Source organism: Benincasa hispida, chromosome 11, assembly GCF_009727055.1.
Source record: "Benincasa hispida cultivar B227 chromosome 11, ASM972705v1, whole genome shotgun sequence".
In the NCBI taxonomy this organism is placed as follows: Eukaryota; Viridiplantae; Streptophyta; class Magnoliopsida; order Cucurbitales; family Cucurbitaceae; genus Benincasa; species Benincasa hispida.
The window spans coordinates 46,846,886-46,860,727 of NC_052359.1; the positions used below are offsets into that span (position 1 = coordinate 46,846,886).

The 13,842-nt window shown below is 32.9% G+C and overlaps 1 protein-coding gene across 3 annotated transcripts; it reads left to right on the forward strand.

The window, feature by feature from the left end:
- Positions 1 to 1,190: 1,190 nt before the first annotated feature.
- LOC120090433 (ADP-ribosylation factor 2-B-like) lies at positions 1,191 to 7,154 on the forward strand. 3 transcript variants are annotated; one of them, XM_039048095.1, is made up of 7 exons: positions 1,191 to 1,337; positions 1,772 to 1,952; positions 4,079 to 4,149; positions 5,217 to 5,336; positions 6,177 to 6,295; positions 6,608 to 6,689; positions 6,890 to 7,154. In XM_039048095.1, the coding sequence occupies exons 2-7, from the start codon at positions 1,805 to 1,807 to the stop codon at positions 6,893 to 6,895; spliced, it is 546 nt and encodes a 181-aa protein (XP_038904023.1). In that variant the 5' UTR covers positions 1,191 to 1,337; positions 1,772 to 1,804; the 3' UTR covers positions 6,896 to 7,154. The 3 variants fall into 3 exon arrangements, with proteins under 3 accessions (XP_038904023.1, XP_038904021.1, XP_038904022.1); XM_039048093.1 differs by lacking the exon at positions 6,890 to 7,154 and having other exon boundaries at positions 6,608 to 6,719; XM_039048094.1 differs by lacking the exons at positions 1,191 to 1,337; positions 6,890 to 7,154 and adding an exon at positions 1,374 to 1,491 and having other exon boundaries at positions 6,608 to 6,719.
- The last annotated feature ends 6,688 nt before the right edge of the window (positions 7,155 to 13,842 follow it).

Sequence of the window (13,842 nt, forward strand, 5' to 3'; positions counted from 1 at the left end):
GAAAAAAATCTATGCATTTATAAGAACATATGCATTTGATGATTTTCAAAGTTAATGTTAATAATGTGTCTAACTTGATTTAGACATGAAACTTTGAGAGTTTAATCGAAATACTTATAAGTTCCACGCGATAATTTTCAAATAAAATCCAAATAAGATTGTAAATTAAATTCATGATTTAAATCGATATAATTATTAGTTCAAAGTTCTAATAACACAAAATTTATGGATATACATTGATATTTTCCATAATTATCGTGTGTACAATATTCCTGCTAGTCTATAGTTAAAAAATATCTATTCAAAGTTATGATATGAGACTTTGTTCTAAACTTCGAATACTACAAATCTTTTTTCTAAAAAAAAAAAATTGCAAATACTCATTTAAAACTTTAACTAAATAGATGACCAAAAATGTATTCAGCCCAAAATTAAAAAATATGTTACATTCCCCTATTTTAGGGAGTTGATTTCAATTTTACCGTATCATTCTTAGAGTTTCATTTTCACCAGCAAAGTGTGGAGTTTGTCTCAAGAATTCATGTTTGTATTTATTTCGACAAATCTAAACTCAAACTCGAAAAAGAATATAACAAAAGACACATGTCACATACATAAACTACACCCGTTATCATCCTACCCCTTTCAATCCAATGCCCAAATTCTTATATTATTTTCTCTACGATTATTTCATTAACTCAAATTCTAAATTGATTTTTTATATGTTTACATTCATTCACTTGTAGCAACACATAATATCCATCGATGAATTTGATGTAAAGACTTTAAAAAATTGTTTTTTAAAAAAAAAAAAAATTAAAACTTCATTGTTAAACTTCAAACTAGGGGTGAGCATGATAGACCGACCAAAACTGATCGAATCAAAGATGATCGGTCAGAGAAGAGGAGAGACTCGGTCGGTGTCGGTTTGATAAAAATTCAAACAATAAAACCGACCGATCGATTGACAATCAATTTGTATTTCTTAACAGTCAAGGTCAGTTTGAACATTTATTGAACTCACATCAATTCAGTAACGATATGATTGAAAAAACGACTCTAATAGACCATTATACACCCTACTTTAAACTTAAAAAGTTAGATTTTTTTTTTAAAAAATGTAAGTTCCAATTGAAAGTTGAAACAAGCTCCCTAGTTGAGAGTATTTATGATAATTTTATTTAACCTAAGTTCCTAAATTTATATTTGAACGAAAAAACTTGAAGGAAAAAGGGTAAAAAAAATAAAGCCACTATAAGAAAGGAAAAAGGCTTGCGGTACGATCTTGTGATCCCTTTCCCTTCAGATCTGTCTCCTGAAAGCCCCAAATTCGAGAGGTAACCTACTCTGGCTCCATTTTTGCTTCAATCTTCAACTTTCGAATTCCATTCTATACAAACCTTTCTTGCAGATCTCAATTGATCTTTAATCCATTTCATTTGATTCATTTGCTCGTACATTGCTAAATCTTTTCGATCTTCTTCATTGTTGGTTGGTAAAGCAAAATTTGAATTTCACACTTGTTCAGTTTAAATTTCTCATTGCGTGATTTGAATGTCATCAGGAGGCACAAAGTGTTTTGGGAAAGTGAAGTTTTATGATGGTTGTTTGTGGTTCACTGCCTTTTGTGTGTCCTTGTTAGGTCGTAATTTTCTATTTATGACAATCGCTAGGAGTTTTTCTTGGAAGATCTTTTAAATCTATGTTAAGACAAGCTGAAAATTATTTTCAAATCTTCGAGTTTCTAATTTTGAATGTTTTTGCTCGCCAGTCCTGTGATTGTTGCCCATAAAAGGAAGCAGAAATGGGGTTGACCTTCACGAAGCTCTTTAGCAGGCTCTTTTCTAAGAAAGAGATGCGCATTTTGATGGTGGGTCTCGATGCTGCTGGTAAGACGACGATATTGTACAAGTTAAAGCTCGGAGAAATTGTTACCACCATCCCCACTATCGGTAAGTATCTGTATAAAGTGCAGATTTAGTTGCAACCATTTTGAATTTCTTCTTTAATTCATTGATATTGTTGTTGAGATTTTTAAACAGAGAGGATTTAAGTGGCAAAGTTAGGTAAAACGAATTACATCATTGTTTAATGACCTCGTTTAGAGAACAGAGCTCATTATTTAATTTCTTTAACTTTGTCTCCACCTCTCTTTAATGAGGAGCTACTAAGGTCTTTATTTTCTGAGGTACTCCCACCGTGCATCAATTTGTTGTTTGCCAGCAAATAGTATTCTAATCAGACCTCGGAGTCCTTCTAACCTTTTTGATCAGTCCTCGGGGAAGCTATAAGATTATCATTTCTCTTGCTGCTTAGCTCCTCATCGATCTCTAAATATGAATACCTTGTTTGAAATTTCCTCTATCCCCAAACATCCTTCTTCCATTCCCTTTTTCCTGAAAACTTTGAAATTTCCAAGATTGAGCTGCAGTTGGAGAATGTGCCTTGTATCCAACCAATGACCGAAGGGAAGTTCAAGTTTTATAGAAATGACAACCTTGATCCGTATCCATTTTTACCCCTAAAGCCAACTGAGAAGAACTGCTGTTCAATTCCACTCTTAACACGTGAAAGAGCAAACGTCATTAGAAAAAATCCCAATAGCTTTCTAACTGCAATAGTTTAGAATTTAGATCACTGAGAGCTAGGGAGAGAATGTGAACATTTTTTTTTTAATTTAATTTTATTATTGCAAATAATTACTTGCAATAGTTAAGTTAATAGGGATGAGTGACGTTTTTCTTCAAAGCATTACAGTTGCTGCATTAAGATTCTCACCAAACCATTACCTAAATTTTTGTTAGGTACTTAAGCACGTTGGAGAACCACACCCCAAAAGCTAGCTATTGGGGTGGGAGAGCCAAGCCACTTAAGTACCACATTGGTCATTTTATTCTAACCAATGTGGGACAAAAGCATTCCATACTACCTTGGTTCCTAACAAGACCCCCATTCTCGGAAAGCCGACGTCCTAGCGGCTACTCCGACGGTACTTCACTCAGCCATACCCGGTCAAAATCCTCCACCGGTTGCACTCCGGAACGTCAACAATTGGCTCTGATACTGTTGTTAGGTACTTAAGCACCTTGGAGAACCACACCCTAAAAGCTAGCTATTGGGATGGGAGAGCCAAGCCACTAAAATACCACATTGGTCGTCCCATTCTAACCAATGTGGAACAAAGGCATCCCAAACTACCTTGGTTCCTAACAATATCCCATCTTTGAAAAGCCGACGTCCTAGCGGTTACTCCGACGGTACTTCACTCAGCCATACTTGGTCAAAACCCTCCACCGGTTGCACTCCGGAACATCAACAATTGGCTCTGATACCGTTGTTAGGTACTTAAGCACCTTGGAGAACCACATCCCAAAAGCTAGCTATTGGGGTGGGAGAACCAAGCCACTTAAGTACTACATTGGTCATCCCATTCTAACGAATGTGGAAGGCATCTCATACTACCTTGGTTCCTAACAATACCCCATCCTCGGAAAGCCGACGTCTCGATAGCTACTTCGGCGGTACTTTACTCAACCAGATCTAGTCAGAACCCGCTGCCGGTTCCATGTGGGTTATTTGGGCATGCTGTTTGGTAGACTTCATCAATTTGGGTGGTTGGCAGTGGGCTGGCTCTAATGAGTCAATGTAGGCCCATTTGTTCACACAGAAAGAAATGATGGTTATGATATTAACATTAGTTTTTGGCTGTTTTTTAGTAATTTAAAAAAAAAAGTATCTTTTGTTTGTACCCACACCTTGAGGACAAGGTGTGTTTTAGGGGCCGGTAATGATAGGATTGGTATTAAGGGTACATTAGTAATTAGTTAGGGAGCTGGTTAGGGAAGTTGGGGTTAGGGAAGTTGGTTGGGGTGGGGGTGGGGGTGGCGGTGGGGGCCAGGAAAGAAAGGTAAGCAATATTTTGGGTGAATGATTCAGGACTTGAGAGTTATCTCAAGATTGGGAGGGTCCAAGTACCTCAACATTTGGTTTATCTTGTATTTCTTTATCGTTTATATTTCAATATATTCGGGTTCTATCAATTTCACCAATATACGCATTAATTGATTTTTTTCTTTAGGATTTAATGTGGAGACTGTAGAGTACAAGAACATCAGCTTTACCGTTTGGGATGTTGGTGGTCAGGACAAGGTATGCATTTCTCTCTCCCCTACCTTCCTTTCTATGTGTGAGGCTGAAAAGAGAAATAGTTAATTTATTTTGAGATTGGCTTTCCCTGTTTTTATATTTTAAAATATACAGAAGTAGTTGATTTAATTGCTATGTCAAGTGTGAAGCACAAAAACTTTAGTTTGGGCGATGCATACATTATCTCGTTTCAGACACTCACACTCCAATGCTTGTTAGAAATGTTGTAACTTGTTATAAAGGATAATAAGTAAACCATTGTGGATTGACTTAGTGGTAAAAAGGAGACATAGTCTCAATAAATGACTAAGAGGTCAAAGATTCAATTCATGGTGACCACCTATCTAGGAATTAATTTCCTATGAGTTCTTTTGACACCCAAATGTTGTAGGGTCAGGCGGGCTGTCACATGGGATTAGTCAAGGTGTGCGTAAGATGACCCAACGCTCACATATATTAAGAAAAAGGACAATAAGTACATGTTTACTCTTGTTGAACAAATTGAATATAACTACACAAGTTTGACATATGACGAGCATTGTACAATAAGCACCATAACAGCATGTTGAAGACTCTTTTGACATTGACAAACAAAGTGCTCAAACTTTTCTTTTTCCTTGTTCTTTCGACAATTATAGCATGTCGGTTATATCTCATTCTTATGAACAAAAGAGGAGGATTGGTATTCACGTAAATGTCCTAGGGTTTGCACCATCTGTTGATTGATCAAATTAAAAAAATGATTGGCATTTTTTGCAATTTCTTTATCCTTTTTTACATGAGTTTTGTATAGTATTAAGTGAGGGTAAAATACGTTTTCCTCCCTCCACTAAATGGATACACAGTATGCTTAATGTTCTTATTCTATTAGACGTTAAATTATACATTTCTAGCATTTTCAAGAATAAGATACATATATATGTGCAGTATATAAAGAATTATGCATCGTAAGTGCCCACTTTAATTGTGTCATTTTAGGCCTTTGCGCTTTATATATTTGTGAGGGAAAAAAAATTGTCCAGAAATGTTATGATTCTTTAAGTTTGACTGTGGCTTCTTTTTTTGTAAAGATCCGTCCACTTTGGAGGCACTATTTCCAGAATACACAGGGCCTCATTTTTGTTGTGGATAGCAATGATAGGGACCGAGTTGTTGAGGCAAGAGATGAGTTACACAGGATGTTGAATGAGGTATGTTAATACTTGTATATATCTTTCCACTCTACATGTTAATACTGCATGAGTTAATTTCTATTTATACTTTCACTCTAACTTTGATAGTCTATTGCTGTTTGTACTTTGTTCTTACTATATCCTTATTCATCAGTATATTGGCCCTACATTTTAGTTCTTGTAACCTTATCTCTCAAGGGGGGAGTGAATAGAGTTTCTACAATAATTGCATAGCGGGTTCAGCTCATATGAGTATGTTTAGTATAGTTTCAAGCTTCCAAATGGAATAGTTTTGTACATGAGATTCACAAGTGTATCATAAATCAACGCAGTTTGAGAGAGAAGTGTGGTAGGGTTGGGTGTTGGTATTTGTCATAGCAGTAGTTGCTGCAGCTACTGTAGCAGTGGGATTAATGGTTGGAGTAGCAGCAGTGGACTGGCCAATGGTAGCTGGTTTCACCTGCAACCAGTTGATGTTCTGTTGCCGAGTTGGGGTGAGAAAGGAAAGACAGGCTGGCACTGATATTTTGGAGGCTCAATGATCATGGAGTGAGAAAAGGAATGATTTATATATGCGTCAAAGTACTAACCTAGAGAGCAATGAGAAGATATGAGAGATGGTGGTCAGTATATGAGCCTTTATGTGTACAGACTTACAGTGATGAAGGAGCGTAGAGTTACAACTTACAATTAATTCATGAACTAGCACATAAAGATCAATGTATCTGTTGCCTAAAATTAAACAATTCGATTCATACCGTTATGTTTTCCTGTATGGCTGTATCATTATGCATTTTTTGTTTCATAAGTATAGCCGGATGGTGGTGGTATTATTGTTATACATTCCAATTGTTGCAGGATGAGCTTAGAGATGCTGTTTTGCTTGTATTTGCTAACAAGCAAGATCTTCCTAATGCCATGAATGCTGCAGAAATAACTGACAAACTTGGTCTTCACTCTCTTCGTCAACGCCACTGGTAAATTACTTGCTCTTGTTTCCTGTGAGACATCTTCATTGATTAGATCTGGTGAACAGTATTTCTTTTGTTAAAGTCTGTTACATTAAGCAAACCTCGAAAGCTTGCTTGAAAGATGGTCTAAATTTTCGTTTAAATATATACCATTTTCCCTAGTCAATTGCTTTATAATTTCTTATCCTGAAGTTGGAAAAGTGAAATGGCCAAGCCTCAAAATGTTGCTCCAACTCTGTCAGGAAACTGTAGAAAGTTGAGATAAAAGTTGCTTGCACTGCGATTAATATACTTATTCTACATTGTGTTTTGTTCCAGGTACATTCAGAGCACATGCGCGACATCTGGTGAGGGTTTGTACGAAGGTCTAGACTGGCTTTCCAACAACATTGCTGGCAAGGTAAATGCTTCTTGAATTAGATACAAAAAGTAATTGTTTTGCTGGGTTTTGAGTTTAGTTGCATTTAGCTTCTAATTTCTTCACATTTCTTTTTTGTTCTTTCTAATCACACGAAACCAACAAAAAGGATTTTTGGGGGCGTGGATATATATTTGATTTGTTTTCCTTCTTTTAACTTGTTGAAACCCTGTACTCCTCAGGCCTGAAGCGGTAAATGATTTTGATGGATGTTCAAGAATTTGTTCAGAGTTTTCATCATTCTGGGACCAATAGTTTCGTTTAATTTCAGTGATAGTTGGGAAACATTTGGCTATACCTTAAAATGTACTCCAAGTTGTTAATTGCTTCTTTAAGCTTAAACTCCTTAGCTCCTAGAAGTCCATTATTGTACTGTTTTCCATTTAATACCCAATTTTTATCTGATCAATTTGATTATTATGAAATGTCATTATTCGATGTGCCACATGGATCATTTATTTGGTTCTGGAAAGACCAAATTCTCCCTCATATAGAAAGGATTTCCATCTCCTTTGTGAGCCTGAAACGTTTAGATCACTCGTTAACCCTTGTAGTAGAGAGGGAATGACACTTTGAACTGGTGGAGATCTTTTTGAGAGCCTTCCAGATTTTTTCTTTCTTTCATTTTTTGTTTTGTTTTGTTTGGGGGTTTGTTATGACTTGTGAGATCTTGCATTTTTAGTCTGATTTGACAGAGATGTTTTAGGGTAGTTTTTGAATTATATGAAGGATTAGCTGAGTAGAAATTTGGTAAGGGACGTTCTTACCAAGAAAACATTGCCTATAGTGGTAGAGGTTATATAAAATGACAATCATTCCTTTACGCTTACTCCTTTTAGTTTCTTCAAGCAAATAAAATACGGAAGTGAATACTTTGTGGTTTTTGGTGTCAGATTTTGTGTTAGAATCTTGTGTTCAAAAAGTTATTTCTAGAGTATACTTTATCAAGTTTGTTATGAAATATGTTTTAGTCATGCTCTTGCAATAGAGGATGGGTGATGACTTCATTTGTGAAGTGGTTGAAAGTGGGAAAATGTTGCTTGAAGACAATAGATTGGCAAGTTCAGATATTTACTTTTGAGATATATCAAAGCCGGTTCCTTTTAAGTTCATGTCTTGGTCGATGATACATGTCTAAATCAATTTTTTAATTTGTATTATTTATTTTCCCTTTCTAAGTTCAATAACTTGTATTATTTATTTTCCCTTTCTAAGTTCAATAACGACAAGAGAATTTGAACCAAAGACTCTGTTGCTGACATATTCACATGATAGCTTACTATATGCCTAAATCAGTTAAAGCTATACTAAGTTGGCATGCTCAAAACTAGTAGAAATATGAAGATATTGGAAGAGTATTAAAAAAATAATAAAATGATGCTTTTTTTTTTAAAGGAAGAAATAATATTCCTCATTTTATAGGTAATAATAATTTTATTTTTAAATTTAAGATGACTAGCCTTGAAGAAGTATGGGATTCTATCGAATTCTTTGAATCCATCCGGTGTTTCCTTTTCTAGTCTTTTATTTTTCTTTTCTTTTTTCATTATGTTCTTATGCAAGTTTAACACATTTTCAAGTTACTGATATGAATATAGTTTAATTGGCATTAAGCTTGTTACATTAGTATAGTTCAAGGGGATAATTGTTAATGTTACTTAGTCAAAATTAAGTTGTCACCTATATTGTTAAAATTTTTCTGAAGTGTTTTGAAATACATTCAATAGAATCAAACGTTTGGTGCCAATGTTAGCGATGTGAAAAAAAAAAAAAAAAATCATGCAAGATTTCGACACATAGCATTAGGAATGTTTTCTTAGAATAGTAGCAATTTGGGAGCCATGTGAATGGACTTGTAATCTCAAGTATTTATTTTCATCAAACTTATAAACCAATTAATGTTAAGCTCCAAATAGGGAAAAAGAAATGCATGCTTGATCTATAATATGGGATTGTCTATTAAATTTTGTTCATATTTATAGACACCCTAATCACTTATTAACCACAAATGGTTTATGTGGTTGGGGTTCTTTAATTATTAACATTAATTTTTCTTTGCTATTCTTTTCTACCGATAAAAGCCTTTTATGAAGCCACCTTCTCCCTCTCATATTTGAGGTTATTATTAGTTTTAGGCACATGGTAGTGCTTAAACATCCAAAGATAATACATATTCAAAGTGGGGACAAAAGATAAGGGTAAAAGAGAGGAAAATTTGTGGCCATTAATCTTCAATTAGCATAGCCCAAAGCATTAAGCTTTCTTTTCAACTTTCATTATTTGGAAGAAGACTACAAATATTTTACCATTTAAGGTAAGGATTACAATGTTTAGTTGGCCTATAATCAATTCTAGATAGTAAACACATGTGATTGATTGTGTATTTGTCTTGTAATGATGCCTAGCTTAGGCTAATGAAATCATAATTCATTGTATAGAATTTTTTTTTTCTTTGAAAGTTATTATTAGAGTTAGATCCTCATTGTGTGGTGTGGTATAGAGAACAGATAGGATACCCAAAAAGTTGTTCATAGAAAAATATTTTTTAGATTTTATTTGTCTCCAAAATTTATTGTTCTGTTTACTTTGCTCCATATTATATTTTCGAAATACAAATTGTCGTTTTGATCTCTATTTGCCAAATTCTAACACAAGTTTTATACTCAACAAAACACTTTATAATTCAACCATGACAATATTTCAAGAAATGTGTTATGCATAATGTCGTGTTGAAAAAAAAAAGCGAAAAACAAATAGTTACCAATATTGTTATTTGATTAAGTAATATATGCCTATATAGACAAGTGTTTAAAGCTACATATAATTGATCAGGTTTCCTAATAAATTTGAAAATTGTTAAATAATTAATGATAAAACTAAAATATTGGCGTTACCTTTTAGTGGAAAATACATTTGTTTTTTTACTTGTGTTTGATAATCATTTGATTTTTTGTTTATATTTTTGAAAATTAAGTCTATAAACATTAGTTCCACCTCTAAATTTCTTCTTTTGTTATCTACTTATTACTAATGACTTAAAAAAATAAGCCAAAATCCAAAAACTAAAAAAAGTACTTTTTAAAAACTCATTTTTGTTTATGAAATTTGGCTAAGAATTCAACCATTATACTTAAATATGTAAATTATTGTAAGAAACGGCGAGAAAATAGACTTAATTTTAAAAAACGAAAACAAAAAACGAAATGGTTACTAAATTTGGACTTAAATATTAGCCATGATCTATAACCATTTGACTTTGGGTTTTTGGTTTTTGATAAATAAACTTATAATTACAACTTCACCCATAAATTTCTTTATCTCCCATCAAACAATATTTTCAAAATCCATGCTAATTTTTGAAAATCCAAAAAGTAATTTTTATTTTTAGAATTTAACTAAAGATTCAAATGTTACTTCAAATAAAGATATGAATTATTATAAATAAATGATGAGAAAATAAACATCATTTAAGGAGAAAAAATAGTTATCAATTTTGTCCTTAACTATCAAAATTGAAATAAGAACTTGTTTAAAACGACTTTTTTTCAATTACCTCGAAAAAGTGTTTAGGAGTCAAAAAAGTGTTTAAGCAATTGAAACTAATTTCAAACAAACCTAAATATATCACATGAAAATTAAAAATTGTTTAAGCAATTGAAACTAATTTTCAACAAGCCTAAATATATAGTATGAAAACTAAAAAGTGTTTAAGCAATTGAAACTAATTTCAAACCAGCCTAAATATTTAATATGAAAATTGAGACAATTAAGACTAGAAAAGAAAATTAAATAACTCTTAATTGAAGAGAAAAGGTTAGAGTTTGGTGTATAGTTGTGGTGCTATTGGATGTGCAAATCATGAGTGTAGTCATCATAAACATTGGTCCCAACCAACAAAGTTTTTTTCTTCTCTCTTTTTCAGCTTCTATAACAAGTATTTCTTCCACCTGGCTTTCCCTTAAGTGATTAATAATTTTGTATTATAGTTAAAGCAATTTTAGAAAAAGAAAAAGAAAAGAAAGAACAACTTTTTTTTTTTTTTTTTGATAAAACTATTATTGTTCTTATTTTTTTTTTAATAATTCTTTCAACTCAACTCATAAATGAGTGGCTAATATTTGCTTGGATTTAAACATGTTAGGAATTTGTCTTTTAATTTAGATTCATTAGTATTTTAGACTAAACCCAATATCATGCCTTTCCTCTTCTTGCATTTAGAGTTTTCATTTCATTTATGTCACCCCAAAGTGTGTGGATCTCACTTCTTAACCCCATCACACCTAATTCTATTTATTTGTGGTCTTCAATTTCTTTGATTTTTATTTGTATTTCCCTTCAAATTATCCTTAAAAGATATTGAGTATATAAGTAAGAACTATAACTTTATTTGTATGAGATATTTTCGAGTCGATTATGCCTATTTTTTCACTTGACTCACTCCTGGTTTATTTAACAATAACATACCATCATAGTAGAGATAAAAGATTAAGAACTCGTAATTCGTGATTTTTTACCATAGTTTGATAAATGAAAGGAAAGAAAAGAAAAGAAAAGAAAATGAACCCTAATGCCTTTTTTGCTTTTGGATTGCCCTCTTCTTCCCCCTTGTTTATGTGTTGTCCATTTCATACTCACAATTAGTACTAAGCATCATTGTACCCTATACAGTCTCTTGTTGAAGATTTCAATTTGTCTTGAAAACTCATTATGTGAAAAGGGGCTTGTGGATTTTCTTTTTCTCTTTCATGGTTTTATTGTCTACTTTTTTATTTTTCTATTGTTTATTATTGTTTGGTTAAAATACCATTTTAATTTCTATACTTTGAAGTTTGTTCTTTAGGGTTTGTACATTTTTACGTGCTTAATTTAAAAAATAAATCATTTTGAAAGAAATTGGAGGGTTCGATAACTACTTAAAGTAGTTTTTCAAGTATATTTTAATCACTTTTTATTAAAACTATTTAAATAAATAATGAGTTTTTTTTTTAAAAAAATATATTTTCTTTTTCTCAAATCAATTCAAACAGGCTCTTAGTTGCTGTAGTTTCAATTGTCCAATTTTAATTTCTATTCTTCAATAAATCTTAAATTTAATCCCAATTGGCCGTAGTTTATTGTTGATTTTTATTTTTTTTTGTTATCTATTTGTACTATTACTATAAATTTTGAAACATATTCGCATTTTTTTTATTTTATTGCATGAAAGTTATTATTATTTAACAAATTTCGGTAAAAAAGAATTTTATGAAACTAAATTTAAGAATGATAACGTACATGGAGTAAAATTGGACCGTTGAAAGTATAAGGACTAAAATTGAACAAACTTCTAAATATAGAGACTAAAGTGGTATTTTAATATTTTTTTTTTTTTTTTTACAACGAGTCATTACAAGATTTGTCATACTCCCTCCCAAGCCTTGTCTTCCAGACCCGGAAGAAGACGTGAAGACAGCTGATACCACCCTTGTGATACCAACTCCCCAACTTCATAACATTCCACAACTAGCTAATAAATAAAAACTTAATTTATTTTTAAAGAGCAGTTCAAAGTTTGTACTATTATACAATATTAGCTTTAACAATCTTAATAACTTTCAAAGGTAACCCCAATCCGAGTCTCGCACTGTGAGAGAGTAGCAGTTCCAGACCTTGGGTGACTTTTCTCATAACGTTTTGCTATCTGCTACCTAGGAGGAGGAGGAGGGGAGTAAAACATTGGAAAACGTGAGCTAGAAAGCCCAATGAGTGGTACCTTTTAAGAACATATAAAAACAAGTTTGATTTAAGGAACACATTTATGGGAAAACAATTTTTACACAAGATAACCATCACAATAACAATGCAATCCTTCTAGAACTGGATAACCCTGGCATGATCATATATCTCCCCAGGTATTCCCATGAAATTCTGATATAAATGATGTGGAAACAATTCCAGTACCTTTATAGCCCGTCGAATGTGCACATGTTGACATTATCCCGCTAGACGTGCTGTGGGCACGCTAGCAATTTCTCCAGGGTACAATCCCAATTTCCACTGCAAATTACAACAACAATATATCATGAATGTAAGTCAACCAATAAAATCCAAGAAAACACATTTCCCGATCATGCTAATTTTCCAAACAATATATAATAACATATATATATGGAATTCAACATAACAAAATAATAAAAACCACTCACAATCCTCCTGTTTATCCTTCAAGATTTTTCCTATCACAACTCCTGGCCCGATTTCCTTGAATTTCACTTCTTTTCAAGAAATCCCAAATTAGTCCAAGAATTCCTCCCATAATTCTATTTTAATTAAAAAAAAAAACTTAAAAATAGAATAACCAGCTTACTCCTTTAAGTAATTTAGGATTTCACATTTACCACCTCCTTAAAAAAAATTTCGTCATCGAAATTTATCGAACAAAGATACACACACTTGAAACAAAAACTTTTTATTTACTAACAAAGTTTAATTACAAAGCATATCTCTATACTATTCCTCTAGATTCTTACCCTTGCTTCTTCTAACATCGGGCATCTTCTCATCCTGGGTAAAAGTATACAGTTTTCCCTGTGGTCGGTTGTGCTCTCCGGTCTCATTTTTCGTTGTGCCACCAACATGTCCTCCTCCTGAACCTGAGAGTTTGATCCCTTGATTTATAGTTTGTGACACATTTCCCTCTTCACGACCCACTACTTGGGGACACTCCCTCTTAAAATGTCCTAGTTGTCCACACCTATAGCAAGTAAGTACTTGCTCTAGATATACCAAGTAAACATCGGGGTATTTGGTGGCTACCTATAGCAAGTAAACATCGGGATCTTTGGTTAGCACTTGCCACAAATTCTCTTAATTGATCCAGATAGGGTTGTCCAAATGTTTTCCACATTTGGCTTACTCTTTCGGAGCTTGATCCTGATTTTAGGGTTCCCTTCCATTTAAACAAATTTTCATTTCCTACTGATACCAAAATATGAAATCCAGAATTTCACCTAAGTGATTTGGGTTGGAACTTGATTAATAAGGAAATTTGTAGAGTAATAAAAGAGAAGGAAAATGCCTTAAGTATTGGAAATTGGACCTTAAAGGCTAAAACTTAAGTTGTGGTTAAGTGAAGATTTAGGTGACAAAAGTTTGA